Genomic DNA, 17348 nt, shown 5'->3' with positions numbered 1-17348 from the left:
CTTAACCCACCTACACATATATTCCCCTATCCCCATTGTTCTCATTTTATGTATCAACCTTTTGTGTGGCACGGTATCAAAAGCTTTTGAAAAGTCCATGTACACCACGTCCACTGCATTCCCTTGGTCCAGTCCTGAACTTACCACTTCATAAAAGCTTATCAGATTTGTCTGACAGGAAAGGTCCCTTATAAACCCATGTTGATATTGGGTCATCAGGTTATTCTTCTCCAGATACTCCAGTATAGTATCTCTTAGAAAACCCTCCAGGATTTTACCCACAGTTGAGGTTAAACTTACTGGCCTATAATTTCCAAGTTCAGTTTTTGTCCCCTTTTTGAATATTGGCACCATATTTGCTATACGCCAGTCCTGTGGTACAGACCCTGTTATTATGGAATCTTTAAAGATTAAAAATAATGGTCTGTCTATGACTGTGCTTAATTCCTGCAGTACTCGGGGGTGTATCCCATCCCGGCCCGGGGATTTGTCAATTTTAGTGATTTTTCGACGACGCCGTACTTCCTGCTGGGTTAAGCAGGTGACATTTAATGGAGAATTTTTATACCTGATCATGTTATCAGTCATGGGATTTTCTTGTGTAAATACACAAGCTAAATTTTTTTAATTTTTTTAATAAATTTCTAATTTTTTTTCACCACTAAAAAACCAAGAAAACTATGCATGTTTGGCATTGCTGTATTCATACTGAACTGGTAAATTGTATACAAAAACTAAATTGCAAAAAATTAAATTAGCCACGTCAGGAAGGGATTACTAGGTATGTTTTTTCTGTGAAACCCATGGACAGAATACCTACTTGAAAAATGGATATCTGAATGAGGCCTTAGAAATAAATATATTCATTGCCTCTAGCTACCACAAAGGTCATGAGGTCTTGGTTAGAAGATGTTCACATTGGTGCTAGGCTTCTTATAAGACACATCTGGGAGAAGTGTACAGTAACCTTCCATGAACCTATGTATCTATTACATGACCAGGATAGATTTTTATGCCCTGGAAATAGATAAAGATAGTTTCTATTAAATGAGTGAGAACTAGATACTGGGAATTTATTAGAAATTTGGGAAACTATTTTATTACTCACTGAGTCCCTTTTATTAGCTGAAAACATATGGCTTTTTGCTACCTCACCTGAGAGTATCCTGATGTAGGCAAAGAGACCCTAAATCAACCATGTATCACTTAGTTTACTGGTTGTAACAGTTGTGACACAATTACAGTTCTCAGATGCAACATGAAGCAGAGCTGAGAAAGCTGACTCCACCCACACTACAGCTTTTTGTGTATGTACATTGTCTATTGACAGTCAGCTGCTTATCACAAGAGGGGGCGGAGTCAGACAGGATTCACGTGCTGCTGTAGCTGCTGGAGTCCAAGCAGTTATAAGGTCCCGTTAAGTGAAACACCACTAAATTCAATGTTTTCACCCCTCGTGCTGTCTTTAGATTACAGGATATAGCAAAAACCTTCTGACAGATGCTCTTTAAGACCTACATAAAACCACATGGAGTCTGCATGGAACTATACTTCAGAGCCATAGGCAGTGTGCCTCCATATTGTGCCTCTGTGCAGCACTGTATTCTCTAATAGGGGCAGTTGATCTAGACGAGAATACCTCCAATATATGGAATGAGTTGGTACATGCCAGGATTTATGTTCTTGCACTAAATAGAATGCAAATGGCGATACAGTATGGACCCATAGAGGACTTCTCCTAACTAACCTCTGTACATGTCTTTTTACGGAATATAGGACAAAGGCAATTCCTTCTTGAAGAAAAGGAATTGTCTTTATAAAAATGCAACACAGTCAATCCTTATTAATCCTGACAGCAGTGAACAGTGGGTTGCCGTATTAAAAAAAGATTAGAATTTTACTTTGAATACATTACGCTGTAGCTTATATTTTCAAGGTTATTATCTTAATGTGTACTGAAGTATTAATGGGTATTATTGTGTTATGTTCCCTTAAGAATTTCTATAGATGGTCCTTTTGGAACAGCAAGTGAGGATGTTTTTAGCTATGAAGTGGCTATGCTGGTAGGAGCAGGCATTGGTGTTACTCCGTTTGCTTCTGTTTTGAAATCTGTCTGGTACAAATATTGCAGTAATGCGTCAACCTTAAGGCTAAAAAAGGTATGTATCTTTAATTCCTCTGCAGCTAATATGTAAACTACTTAGAAAAAGGTTTTTTTAGATTTTGCATAGTTGTCAGAAAATGAGGAGACAACTATTAATTTGATAAGCACAATCACAGTAGTGGCTGCGGCATAATATCTGGGGATACTTCAAACGGTAAAAATAGAGCAAGTTATGTTACATGGAGAATACAACAATTCGGATAAACAAAATTTTAACACATTGATACTTACATACCACTGCTCTATTATTCAAATTAAACAGCTATTATCGTCAGTGATGTCTTATTCCTAATACCCTAACCTAAAGAGTGTCACCGTCACTATCGGGCACGTCACCATTGTGACTCTCTAGGCAACACAATTTGTCACAGGCCCCAACAGGGGTTGACAATACTACCCGTTAGGCCATGAGTCCCAGATTGAGGAATCACTTGGCACACCTGCCCCTCTAGCCACCTTTGTTCCCTGAAGCATGGCCCTGATCCCCACCTTATACTGTACACCTACACTGGAAGTGACCGTGCACATTCATGTACCTCTGCTGGGCCTGTTCAACTCTCTCTCAGCTCTGACCCTGCTCACTCAGGTGAGCAGGGTCAGGGCTGATAAAGTATGGTGATAAGATTGCTGCTTAACCATCATTCTCTGCGTAAATACTTCACGTATGTAATGGCAAATGGGCTTCCTTTGACAAGTCCAGTAATTCCTTTACATGGCCAGTTTGTTCCTCTGTTAGGCCACTTTCACACATTCAGAATTTGGTCAGTGTTTTACATCAGTATTTGTACGTCAAAATTGGGAGAGGGACAATGAGAGGAAAAGTATAATAGAAACACGTTACCACTTCTGCATTTATCACCCACTACTGATTTTGGCTTACAAATACTGAGGTAAAATACTGACCAAATACTGAATGTGTGAAGGTGGCCTTACCGTGACATTAGCGTTTGAATTGATTTGCCAATGAGGACTCTGTCACTCAAGCTCTTTTCCCCACCCAGTGCCACCTACCTCTACTTAACTGTTGACCCCTTTGCCTAAATTCACACAGCCTAGAAGCTGGTAGTCACACATGAGGAGGTGTTGTTTGTCCTCATTTGCATATCAATTGAAATGTTGATTTCTCAGTAAAGGAGGAGCAGACCGGCCATGTAAAGGTATTTCTGGGTTAGTTTTTGAAAGAGCCACATGCACATATAAATAGTTTGAAGTGTGATATCATGCTGCTAAGGCTACTTTCACACATCCGGCTTTTTGAATCCGGCACGATGCGGCGAAAAGTGTGAAAACCGGATCCGGAATTGGATCCGGTTTTGTCACATAGAAAGTAATGATTGCCGCATCGTGCCGGATGTACATGTGGCGGCACCGGTTATTTCTGGATACGGCAAAAATGTGCCGTCCGGCGTCTGCAAAAAACGTTCCCTGCAACGTTTTTTTGCAGCGCCGGAACGGCTTTTTAAAGTGCGCATGCCCGGACACTGTGAGATTTAACCCCACAAGCGCAAGTGATTGAGTCTCTCTCTCTCCTTCCTCCATACCTTTCTTTGTCTGCCTCGCTTGTCCCCCGCTCTCTCCAGGTGGCTCTCGTTGCTGCGGCTCCGCTCCATACAGCTGGCTCTCGTCCCCCAGTGCTGCAGCTCCTTTAAATATTATCCAAGCTGCATCAGGCGACGCATCCACATGCGGTGTCACCGCTACAGCCTGGATCCGGCGGCACGGCTTTTCGCCGCACGCCGCCGGAACCCTGACACCGGATGTGTGAAAGAAGCCTAATCCTTTAATTAGTGAATGTGGAAAAAGGCTGTTGTACATATTTGCAACTCCCTTGTCAAACAGTGATGACTTATCCAAACTCTAGGCCATCAACATTTTAAGTAGTTTTCAAAGTTTAAGCTTAATAATTCCTATTTTCTGTATAAATGAAAAGCTCTATGAATGGATATTTTATGTTTAACCCTTTTTAGGCATTTTTAAGGTTTGGATGGATGAGGCATGAGTGAATGATGACATGTGTTGTTTATGTAATGGATGAAGCTCATACATTGCAAGGTCAGCTCTTAGCTGGGAAATGGAAACAATTGTATCTAGTTTAATAAGAGTTCTAGATATAGTGGATACCGTTGCAGCCACTTCTGTAGCTACTGTATGTACAGCTCTTCAAAGTTTGCAAGTCCACAAAACTACTCCCATTTACTTATTGCAAACTAACACAGAAAAGGATGAGGAACTGAAAATAAAATATATTAGAAAGTTGGAGAAATAAGCTTTATAAAAATAAAACTAGAAACCCCTTTGAAAAGGACCTGACAGCAGGTCAAATGTGCACTGTTTTTCCTCATATTTTATCCTTGCTGTTCCTCTGAGTATTCTTTTTTTATTTCTTTGTTTTTAAATTCGTCACAGAGTTCCAGAAATATTGGCATTTTTTGTTTACGGTAATGCTAATTTTTATTATCGTTACAAAGGGAGTGTTACACTAATAATTCAAAGCTGCCTGAAGACACTCTCCCATAAAATCCTGTGAGTCTTGCCCCCTTAGTAAAACCATAAAACAAGAGAATTAAATATAAAGATCCATATCTCTGGAACCATATGGTGAATTTAAAACAAAACAAATGAAGCCAGAATACTCAAGGAAGAAATTGGGATAAAATAAGAACAAAAACTGGTCATTTTGACCTGGTTACAAGTCCTATTTAAAGGGAACCTGTCAGCTGGGTTGTGCATAGTAACCTACAGACAGTGTCAGATCGGCGCCATTACACTGAATAAAATGATACCTTGGTTGATGAAATCCGTCTTGTGGCTGTTTCTTAATTCTTATTTTCAGTTTTGTGTTAATGATATGCTCATGTCCTAAGGTGGGGTTGGCATATGTGGTGCTCTGATTATACATTCATAATGCAGACTGCTGACAGGTCACTGCTCTCTCACTGACCTGCCCCCTTGTTTGCATAATGAATATACTAATGTGTGTATTTTAAGAAACCATGTCACTTTATCAAAATGGCGGCACCATCACTTGTCAGTTTGTGCCTATTATCTTGCGCTGTTGAAAAGAAACAAAAATCACCATCAAAATGGCGCCATCAGCTGCATCTGCGCACTAGCATCTATTGTGTTCCAATAGATGCTACTGTGTAAGCGCCTCCGCCCCACCCCTTGTCGCTGCAGCCAAAAAAAGTTACACTTCAACAAAATGTCATCGGGGGCGCTTGTGCAGTAGCATCTATCGGTACACAATAGATGCTAATGCTCAGGCGCAGCCGACGGCGCCATTTTGAGGTAGTGTAATTTCATTTTGTCTGCAGCAACACTGAGCCGGTGGAAGCGCTTGCACAGTAGCATCTATAGGAAAGTGATAGATGCAAATGCACAGACACAGCCGACGGTGCCATTTTGATGGTGATTTTTTCTTTTCAGCGCAGCAATATAGTAGGCACTAACTGATAAATGGCACAGGTGCCGCCATTTTGATGAAGTGACATGTTTTTTCAGATACACACATTAGTATATTCATTATGCAAACTATGGGGCAGGTCAGTGAGGGAGCAGTGACATTACAGTAGTCTGCATTATGAATATATAATCTGAGCACCACATACACCAATCCCACCTTAGGACACAAGCATATCATTAACACAAAACTGAAAATAAAGATTAAGAAACAACCATAAGATAGATTTCATCAACCCAGGTATAATTTTATACAGTATAACGGCACCGACCTGACACTGTATCTTTTCCACCATATTGGATGTGAACAAATTGGCCCGAAACATGACTGTCAAATGCCATTTTTTTTTTAAAATATGGATGAACAGATCATCTCTCCTGCTACTGCTAATGAGGAACCTATTACGGACTCTCTAAGAACTTTTGAGGAACACAAAACGTTGCTACATTTTAATGCCTTAAGTAAAGAATCGTGTATTGATGGTATTGCTTTTACTGATGATTTTTTTGACTAGTAACCCATTGTTTTACCCCCTTCAGTCCAGACCTTTGGTGTTAGACAGTTTTCAAGATCTTATTGAAATGGAATTGATTGATCTAAAGAAAAAACAGATATGAAAAATTACTGACTTAACTAAAAAAGAAAAACAGGCTCTGCAGGAACTAAAAAATAATATAGATCTGATAATTAGGGAGTCTGACAAGGGAGGAACAGTGGTTTTATTGGATGATAATTTATATAAAATATTAAATCTTTTAGATTTGGAGAATAATAATTTGTATGATGAAATTAGCTCAGATCCTACTGAAGATTTCAATCCACTGATACAGGTTACTCCCAACTATGTTAGAGATTCCAAATTTATTGTATCTTTAATGAATTCAGATGGCAGACTAATAATAAATGGCTTTCTTGTGACGTTGTGGGGTTATACCCCTCCTTTCCTCACAATGTGGCCCTGGATAGTCTTTCTTATCATCTTGATACATACAGTTTGTATAATATTGAAACTAAGGAATTTCTTCTAATGGCGGTTGATTTTTTGTTAAAACATAATTATTTTTGTTTTGATGACAGTTTTTTCTGAAAAAAAGCGGCGTGAGTATGGGGACCAAATTCTCCCCTTCTTTGGCCAACATAGTCATGTCACGTTGGGAGAAGATTTTTTTGTTCAATGAGGATAATCAATTTAGTGGAACAATTGTATGGTATTGCCGCTATATTGATGACTTCCTCCTGGTGTGGGGGGGCACACAGGGGGAGGCCATGGAATTTGTAGATTATATTAATCATAATCAGTTTAACTTAAAATTCACATTTTGTTATGATGAATTGTCAATCAATTTTTTGGACAATTTTTTGAAATTTCACCTTACAAAAACCAAGTGCAAGCAATTATGTACTGATGGCAAGTTCCTGCCAGCCTGCACATGTAGTTAATAATATACCGTATGGTGAATTAACAAGACTAACTCAACTGCAGTAATGCTAAAAAATTTAAAGAGGAATGTGATAAAACCTGCTTAAGATTAGCACAACGTGGTTATACTAGTGAAATTTTGGACACAAGGATCAATAAAATTTCTAAGGTGAAATGCAACCATTTATTAATAAACAAAAAGAAAAAAGGTCCACATAAGAATAAATTTTCAGCTGGAGTTAGTTTTACCACGAATTACAGCTCACAGTATAATCAGATAGTTTCCATTATAAAGAAATAGCTACCAATATTGGATCAGGACAAAAAAATTAAAGAAATTCTTAAGAGTCCTGTGCGTTTTTCAGCAAAGAGAGCCCCAACCTTAGGATCGATGTTGTCTCCTAGCCTTTTCAGAAATAATTCCAATCTGTCATGTGGTAATTGGCTTTAATACCAGAGGCTTTTTCAAGTGTGGGGCTAATAAATGCAAAGCTTGCATTTATGCACGCAAAACGGATTCATTTTTTTCTATGCATGATTTCACAACCTTTCAGATAAAAGATTTTATGAACTAACTCATCATATGTAATTTATCAGATAGAGTGTACTATTTGTAAGCTCCAATATATCGGCTGCACCACATGTCCCCTTAAAGTCCGCATCAGGAGACATTTATCAGATGCAGCAAAAACAAATGCGATCTCTCCCTCTGTGGCTTCTAAACATTTTGCAACAGTACATAAAGGTAATGTTAATTCCTTTTAAATTTAATGCTATTGTAAAGGTTCACAAACCCTATCGGGGTGATGACTATAAGCATAAATTATTTAGTAGGGAATCTTATTGGATCTTCACATTAAATAGGAGAATTCCCCTGGGTCTAAATGCCAGACAGGATCTTATTAGACATTATCATTGAGTACAATTCTATATTCTTTATCTGATATCTATTGGAGAAATTATGTGTATATTTGTATATTGTCCTCGTGCATTCAATTTGTTTTTAATTATTTTTAACAGGTTCACCGGACTTTGCAGATTCATTTACATATTCTAATTTTCTTAATTGTCTGTCCAATGATTTTCTTGTATACTCTATTTATTTATGGTCGGTATGATGTGGGATAAGATCTTGATAAAGACTATCTTAGTCGAAACGCGGTGGTTACTGCAAGTTGTAGGCTTGTCAGAAGAGGTAGGTCTTCAAGTTCTTTTTGAAGGTTTCCATTGGAAGGCGAGAGTCTGATATGTTGTGGTAGAGAGTTCCAGAGTAGAGGGGATGAGCGGGAGAAATCTTGTATGCGATTGTGGGAAGAGGAGATAAGAGGGGAGTACAGAAAGAGACTAGGTCACAGATGTACGGAGGACTCAGGTTGTGGATAGCTTTGTATGTCATGGTTAGGGTTTTGAACTGGAGTCTTTGGGTAATGGGGAGCCAGTGCAGGGATTGACAGAGGGGAGAGGCCGGGGAATAGCGTGGGGGACAGGTGGATTAGTCGGGCAGCATAGTTAAGAATAGATTGTAGAGGTGCGAGAGTGTTAGAGGGGAGGCCACAGAGCAGGAGGTTGCAGTAGTCAAGGCGGGAGATGATGAGGGCATGGACTAGGGTTTAGGCAGATTCTTGGTTGAGGAATGTACGGATCCGTGAAATATTTTTGAGTTGAAGTTGGCAGGAAGCGGAAAGGGCTTGGATATGTGGTTTGAAAGAGAGATCAGTGTCCAGGATAACCCCGAGGCAGTGAGCTTGTGGGACTGGAGAGAGTGGGCAGCCGTTTACTTTAATGGATAGGTCCGTTGGGGGGGTCACATGAGATGGGCGAAAGATGAGTAATTCTGTTTTGTCCATATTAAGTTTTAGAAATCTAGCGGAGAAGAAGGATGAAATAGCAGACAGACATTGAGGGATTCTGTTTAGTAGCGAGGTGATAACTGGTCCAGAGATGTAGATCTGTGTGTCATCAGCATAGAGATCATACTGAAAGCCATGAGATTCTATGAGCTGTCCAAGGCCGAAGGTGTAAACGGATAAGAGCAGGGGCCCTAGGACTGAACCTTGTGGGACTCTGACGGATAGGGGGAGCGGTGAGGAGGTGGTGTGCGAATGGGAGATGCTGAATGTCCAGTCTGCTAGGTATGACGCAATCCAAGATAGGGCCAAGTCTGTGATACCAAGTGATGAGAGGGTCTGTAGTAATAGGGAATGGTCCACTGTGTCAAAGGCAGAGGACAGGTCCAGGAGGAGGAGGACAGAGTAGTGTCGCTTGGCCTTGGCGGCTAGTAGGTCATTGGTGACCTTAGTTAGGGCAGTTTCAGTGGAGTGGTGTGGCCGAAAGCTGGATTGCAAGTGGTCAAGGAGGGAGCAAGAAGAGAGGTGGGAGGATAGTTCAAGATGGACGTGTTGTTCCAGTAGTTTAGAGGCATAGGGGAGAAATGATATAGGGCGATAGCTATATACAGAGGATGGGTCAAGAGAGGGCTTTTTGAGGATAGGTGTGATTGAGGCATGTTTAAAGCTTGAGGGGAAAATACCAGTTGTTAGTGATAGGTTGAAGAGATGGGTTAGGGTTGGGATGAAGACTGCGGTGAGGTTTGGGATGAAGTGGGATGGGATCGGGTCAAGTGCACAGGTAGTGAGATGTGATCTTGAGAGTAGAGTGGAGAGTCGATCTTCTGTAATGGTGGAGAAGTTGGTTTTGGGGGAGGAGGGCAGAGCAGGTAGGAGGAAGGGCACTGGGGGTTGTTGACCAAAACTGTCTCTGATGTTATCAATCTTCTCCTTGAAAAATGAGGCAAAGTCTTCAGCTGAGATGAGTGGAGAGGGAGGAGGTGCTGGGGGGCGGAGGAGAGAATTGAAGGTGTTGAATAACTGTTTAGGGTTGTGAGACAGGGAGGATATGAGAGATGAGAAGTAGGTTTGTTTTGCTGCAGCGAGTGTGGCCTTTAAAGTAGTGAGGGACTGTTTGAATGTGATGAAGTCCTCATTGGAGTAGGATTTTTTCCATCTCTGCTCAGCAGCCCTGGAAGCACGCCTCAGTTCTTTGGTCAGACTGGTGTGCTAGGGCTGTCTGTTGATTTTGCGAGCTTTGCTATGTTTGAGAGGGGCAACTGATTCCAAAGCTACAGCTATTGTGGTGTTATATAGAGCGGCAGCGGCATCCGCATTGTGTAGGGGACTTATGTCTGTAAGAGGGAGGAGGGATTCAGACAGTGAGTGTAGATCGAGGTGTTAAAGATTTGTGCGAGGGTGTGCGAGTTTTTGATGTGGGGATTGTGGACCTGAGGAGGAGAGGGAAGAGAATGTAAGTAGGTTGTGGTCAGAGAGATGAAGAGGTGAGTTAGAGAGGCTACATAGGGAGCAGAGGCGGATGAAGATGAGGTCTAGTGTGTGGCCATCTTTGTGAGTGGCTGCAGAAGACCATTGAGTAAGGCCGAAGGAGGAAGTGAGAGACAGAAGTTTAGTGGCAGCTGAGAGGGAAGAGTCAATGGGGATGTTGAAGTCGCCTAAGATGATAGTGGGGATATGAGTGGAAAGGAAATGAAGTAGCCAGGTGGTGAAGTGGTCGAAGAAGGTGGTGGATGACCCTAGAGGTGCGATATATGACAGCTAGTTGGAGGTTGGAGGGGGAGTAGATGCACACAGAGTGTACCTCGAAGGAAGGGAGGGTAACAGAGGGTGGCAGTGGGATTGGGGTGAAGGAGCAGTTATCTGACAGGAGAAAACCAACTCCTCCACCATGCTTGCAGCTGGGGCGGGGGGTGTGGGAAAGGTGGAATTCACCATATGAGAGTGCAGCAGGAGAGGCTGTGTCAGAGGAGGTGAGCCAGGTTTCGGTGATGGCGAGGAAGGAAAGTTTGCTAGTAATAAAAAGATCATGGATGAAAGAAAGTTTGTTGCAGACAGAGTGAGCGTTCCACAGAGCTCCTATTAGTGGGACTGGGGAAGCTGGGTCTGGGCGAATGTGTATAAGGTTGGAGTGGTTATGGAAAGTTGTGATTGGGTGTGGATGGGAGGTAGAAATGACTGTGGGAATGTGGTGAGGAGGACCAGGATTTGGAGAGATATCGCCGGCAGTGAGGAGGAGCAGAGAGAGTGTTAGCAGGTGGGAGCAGGAGAGGGCATGAGGGGGCTGTCTGTGTTTGGAGACAGAGGATTGTATGTTGAGGAACAGATCTGAGGAAGAGGTGAGATGGATTGGAAGGATTGAAGAAGAGATGAACAGTTCCTTGCTTGGTGTAGGGATTAGTGGGGTTATCAGAAAGTGAAGGATTATAGGGGTTAGAGTGGAAACAAACAAAAACATTGTTTACAGTGACTCTTTCCAGTTACCTTCTGTTCCCTTCTGGTTCAATTCTGGATTAATTCATATTTTCATATCATCTCACACTTCTAGGATACACACTGCAGACTAAAGTCTTGGCAGCCTTGTGCTATGCAATATAGGTGCTACAAAGTGTATTCAGGTGTGAAGCTGAGAGGAGTGGTCTGTGCTCCTCTTGTTCAGATAATTAAGAGTGGACCAGATGCATATGATCAAGCCAAAGTAAACAAGGTCATAAATAATACTGGGGTAAAGCAGGGGCTTAGTTGAGAGACATACCAAGTGAATGCTATGTGCAGAGGTAAGAAGTCATCAGTGGGTAGTGAAAGAACCAGGCTGAGCAACACCAGCACCACCCCCGATGACGATTCATTTGAGGGTAATGTTAGGAGCTGTGGGGCGGCACTGCTGTTACTCACCCTTCTTCTGTCACCGCCCCTAATGACATCTCATTTCACAGAAAAAGACAGTGGTGTCAGAAGGAGGGTGCTGGCAGCCATTGAAGATGCAGGCGGCGAGCACAGATGAAGTGTTGCAATTAGAGTTGAGCGAAACGGGTTGAACAATTTCAAAAGTCGCCGACTTTTGGCAAAGTCGGGTTTCATGAAACGAAACCCGACCCTAGGATGAGGTCGGCCACGAGGTCGGCGACTTACGCGCCAAAGTCGCGTTTCAAAAGTTTGTTTAGCGCTCTTTTTCAGCCAATCAGGATCCACGGACACTGTGGGCAACGTGATGACATAGGCAGGGGTCGCCACCATCTTTCAGAAGGGCATGCAAGTGATTGGCTTGCTTTGGTGGGCGTCACAGGGGTTATAAAAGGGCGTGCACACCGACCGCCATCTTACTTCTGCCGATCTTAGCATAGGGAGAGGTTGCTGATTCTGTAGGGAGAGCGTTAGGCAGGGAAGAAGAAAAAAAAACTTCTTCTGCTGCTAGCGATTTTGCCTGTGCAACACACCAGTCACTGTGTGTGCAGTGCAAGGGGAGGCTATATTGTGGTGGATCAGCGGTGTTGGTTGTTAGGCTGCCTTCTAAGGCTTCCTGACAGCTGCATTGCTGTTTCCCCACTGCTCTGCAAACTGCTTTTTTAAAAGCAATCCCCATTTTTTTTTTGTCCTGCTAAGGTACTGAGCGTGCATTTATTCACACCATACAGCGGTGTACGCTCCTCACACAGTACCGTGTAACGGCTGTTATCACAGCCACAGTGAAGCTATCTGTGTGTCACTGTGGAGGACTTGTTCTGTTCTTACAGACCTACACTCTAGGGAGATTCCTATTCTGCCCAATTCTACATTTCACTTTTTTCACACCTGTGCCATCGAGCCTGTGACATAGCGCTCTGATATTCAGTGGGCCTCACACAATCCAAAAGTGTCCAGTGTCCACAAGTGTCTGCAGAAATTCAAAATCTCCCTTATCCTGTAGTCACTTTTTTCACACCTGCTGCATCGAGCCTGTGACATAGCGCTCTGATATTCATTGGGCCTCACACAATCCAAAAGTGTCCAGTGTCTGCAGAAATTCAAAATCTCCCTTATCCTGTAGTCACTTTTTCACACCTGCTGCATCGAGCCTGTGACATAGCGCTCTGATATTCATTGGGCCTCACACAATCCAAAAGTGTCCAGTGTCCACAAGAGTCTGCAGAAATTCAAAATCTCCCTTATCCTGTAGTCACTTTTTTCACACCTGCTGCATCGAGCCTGTGACATAGCGCTGTGATATTCAGTGGGCCTCACACAATCCAAGTGTCCAGTGTCCACAAGTGTCTGCAGAAATTCAAAATCTCCCTTATCCTGTAGTCACTTTTTTCACACCTGTGCCATCGAGCCTGTGACATAGCGCTGTGATATTCAGTGGGCCTCACACAATCCAAGTGTCCAGTGTCCACAAGTGTCTGCAGAAATTCAAAATCTCCCTTATCCTGTAGTCACTTTTTTCACACCTGTGCCATCGAGCCTGTGACATAGCACTGTGATATTCAGTGGGCCTCACACAATCCAAGTGTCCAGTGTCCACAAGTGTCTGCAGAAATTCAAAATCTCACAGAAATTCAAAATCTCCCTTATCATGTAGTCACTTTTTTCACACCTGTGCCATCGAGCCTGTGACATAGCGCTGTGATATTCAGTGGGCCTCACACAATCCAAGTGTCCAGTGTCCACAAGTGTCTGCAGAAATTCAAAATCTCCCTTATCCTGTAGTCACTTTTTTCACACCTGTGCCATCGAGCCTGTGACATAGCGCTGTGATATTCAGTGGGCCTCACACAATCCAAGTGTCCAGTGTCCACAAGTGTCTGCAGAAATTCAAAATCTCCCTTATCCTGTAGTCACTTTTTTCACACCTGCTGCATCGAGCCTGTGACATAGCGCTGTGATATTCAGTGGGCCTCACACAATCCAAGTGTCCAGTGTCCACAAGTGTCTGCAGAAATTCAAAATCTCCCTTATCCTGTAGTCACTTTTTTCACACCTGCTGCATCGAGCCTGTGACATAGCGCTGTGATATTCAGTGGGCCTCACACACTCCAAGTGTCCAGTGTCCACAAGTGTCTGCAGAAAATCTAAATCTCCCTTATCCTGTAGTCACTTTTTTCACACCTGTGCCATCGAGCCTGTGACATAGCGCTGTGATATTCAGTGGGCCTCACACAATCCAAGTGTCCAGTGTCCACAAGTGTCTGCAGAAATTCAAAATCTCCCAGAAATTCAAAATCTCCCTTATCCTGTAGTCACTTTTTTCACACCTGTGCCATCGAGCCTGTGACATAGCGCTGTGATATTCAGTGGGCCTCACACAATCCAAGTGTCCAGTGTCCACAAGTGTCTGCAGAAATTCAAAATCTCCCAGAAATTCAAAATCTCCCTTATCCTGTAGTCACTTTTTTCACACCTGTGCCATCGAGCCTGTGACATAGCGCTCTGATATTCAGTGGGCCTCACACAATCCAAAAGTGTCCAGTGTCCACTAGTGTGTGCAGAAAATCTAAATTTCCCCTGTCCTATTGAAACCTTGTACCTTGTTTTACATTACTATATAGTTTGTTGGATTTTGTCTACATTTCTACCAAAAATGAGGAAGGCTGGTGGAAGAGGCCGTGGAATTGGGCGGGGGTTGGCAGCTGGTAATGATGGTGTTGGTGGTGGATCTGATGGTAGTGGCAAAAGCAAAATAGGACCGAATGCAGGAGGTGTTGAGCCTGCGTCATCGTCTGGCTCCATAAGGCTTTGAAGGCTTAGTTTTCTAGGAGTTGGCAAACCGCTTTTAACGCCAGAGCATCAGGAAAAAGTTTTGTCTTACATTGCTGACTCAGCCTCCAGCTCTATCGCCTCCTCTTCTGAAGTTGTAAAAAGTAAAAGCACTGAGTCGTCATTGGAGGCTCATGTTCATGAACCACACCTTTCCTTGTGTCCTTCACCACAACCAAGATTGAAGGATGACGCAGGCCATACTACTGATTACTCCATGGAGCTGTTTTCACATACCATGCCTGGATTATCAAGTGAAATGGTGAATTACCCAGGCCAAGATGAATCTGACATGGAGTGCACTGATGCACAGCCGCTGATAGATGATTCTGCTGGTACATTCACTCAGAGCACTACATTGTCCTCGCAGTGTACAGAGCCAGATTCTGACCCTGATGAGACTCAGGTGCCCCTTCCCGCACACTATACCACCATACACGGTGACACAGAGGAAGGTGCACATGACATTGAAGAGGAGGTGATGGATGACCCAGTTGTTGACCCAGATTGGCATCCATTGGGGGTAGAGGGTGCTGCTTCCAATAGCTCAGATGAGGAGCATCCACAGCAGACATCAACATCGCAACAGCTGTTATCTGGCAGGCCCGGAGCACTCCAAAGACAGGTTCCAAAAATCAAAAGAGTTGCTGGACAGCTTGTCCAGAGGGTCAAAACATCACAGTGTGCTAGGCCGCAAAATGTCTGCCAAAGTAGGAAGAGTGCAGTGTGGCACTTTTTTGAACAAAATCCTCATGATCAGGCCAAGGTTATCTGTAAGAAGTGCGCAAAGACCTTTAGCCGAGGGAAAAATCTGAAAAATTTGAATACCAGTTGCATGCTTAGACATTTAACCAGCATGCACTTGCAAGCGTGGACACAACACCAAACCTCAAGTGCCACATGTGCAACTGATCACAAAGAAGGTAGTCAGCAACGCTACATTGTTTCCCCCACTGTAAGCCCACTGGTTAGCACAGCAGCAAATGTTGAGGTGTCATTGCAAGGCCACAGCAGTCAGGGAATCCCACTGTTATATCAACGAAATACTGAATCTAGGCCATCAGAAAGAGCACCAACTCCATCACCATCATCAACCCTCTCTCAGTCCGCCCTGTCCACCGCTACTTCTACCATATGCAGCTCCCAAGTCCAGCCCACCCTCCCAGACACTATGACTAGGTCAAGAAAGTACTCAGTCTCTCATCCACGTACACTGGGTTTGAACGCCCACATTGCCAAACTAATCTCGTTTGAGATGATGCCCTATCGGTTGGTGGAAAGTGCAGCTTTCCGCGAACTCATGGCCTATGCAGTACCACGCTATGACCTACCCAGTCGCCACTTCTTCTCTCGCAAAGCCATCCCAGCCCTCCACCATCATGTGAAAGACCGCATTGTCCATGCACTCAAGCAGTCAGTGAGTGGAAAGGTGCACCTCACAACTGATGCATGGTCCAGTCGGCATGGCCAGGGCCGTTACGTGTCCATCACTGCGCACTGGGTTAATGTGGTGGATGCAGGGTCCACAGGGGACAGCGGTGGTGGGACAGTGCTGCCTAGCCCACGGTATAGGAAACAGTTGGCTGTAGGCGTTCCACCCTCCTCCTCCTCCAGAAGCGAAAGCTCGTCCACAGAGCGCAGTCGTACGAGCACTCCATCTGCAGCTGCCACTGTTGCACACGAGGTGTCCCCCTATCGAGCAGCTAGTGGAAAGCGTCAGCAGGCTGTGTTGCAGATGATGTGTTTGGGCGACAGACACACCGCCGAGGTGCTGGCCGAGTACTTGAAGCGACAAACTGAGTCTTGGCTGGGCAGTGTACATCTTGAGGCAGGCAAGGTAGTTAGTGATAACGGCCGTAATTTTGTGGCAGCCATAGCCCTTTCAAAACTCAGCCACATACCTTGCTTGGCTCACACCTTGAACCTGGTGGTGCAGTGCTTCCTCAAAAATTATCCGGAGTTAACAGCCCTGCTCCATAAGGTGCGAAGACTGTGCGCGCACATCCGCCGGTCGCCTGTACACTCCGTTCGTATGCAGAAGCTGCAGCGATTGCTCCACCTTCCCAACCACCGCCTCATTATCGACATTGCAACAAGGTGGAACTCCACCCTGCACATGGTGGAGCAGCTGTGCGAGCAGAGGCAGGCCATAATGCATTTGTGGGAGGATACAAGGCCAGGCACTTTGAGAGCAGACATGGAGTTGACAGGTGTGCAGTGGTCGAAGCTGAAAGACCTCTGTAAAGTCCTTCAGTGTTTTGAGGAATGCACACGGCTGGTAAGCGCAGACGACGCCATCCTAAGCATGAGCATCCCACTTATGCGTCTGCTCATGCAAACTTTGACGCACCTTAAGGAGCAGGCGTCTGCAGCCAATGTTGATGAGGAGGAAGAGGTGGAGGGAATCCTTGATGACATTCAGCCATTGTCTGCTCAGGGACCTCTCCTGGACGAGTTGGAGGAAGAAGAGGAGGAGGAGGATGATGATGGGGATGATTACTTAGGGGAGGAGGATGCATCTCGTGGGGCAAGTGAAAATGTTGGCGTGGCAATTTATGGTACAGGGTTTGTGCGTGACTGGAGGGATGTGGATTTGCCAGAAAGTGCTCCTCCAACTAGCACTCGCAGTGCATCATTAACACCGGGAACATTGGCCCACACGTCAGATTATGCCTTGCGGATCCTAAAAAGGGACCCCCGCATTGCCAAAATGATGAACGATGACGA

The 17348-nt window shown here is 44.1% G+C and overlaps 1 protein-coding gene across 1 annotated transcript in view; it reads left to right on the top strand.

The window, feature by feature from the left end:
* CYBB (cytochrome b-245 beta chain) overlaps nucleotides 1-17348 on the top strand; it is a 100329-nt gene that overhangs the window by 46352 nt on the left and 36629 nt on the right. Inside the window, exon 10 of the mRNA XM_073590508.1 lies at nucleotides 1997-2159. Coding sequence (XP_073446609.1) covers nucleotides 1997-2159 — 163 coding nt within the window. The remainder of the gene's footprint in view (nucleotides 1-1996; nucleotides 2160-17348) is intronic.

The sequence above is a fragment of the Dendrobates tinctorius genome, unplaced genomic scaffold (genome assembly GCF_039654945.1).
Source record: "Dendrobates tinctorius isolate UK_male_01 unplaced genomic scaffold, ASM3965494v1 ptg000117l, whole genome shotgun sequence".
In the NCBI taxonomy this organism is placed as follows: domain Eukaryota; kingdom Metazoa; phylum Chordata; class Amphibia; order Anura; family Dendrobatidae; genus Dendrobates; species Dendrobates tinctorius.
Note: the sequence above shows the minus strand (reverse complement) of the source record. Positions and strands in the feature narration are given on the sequence as shown.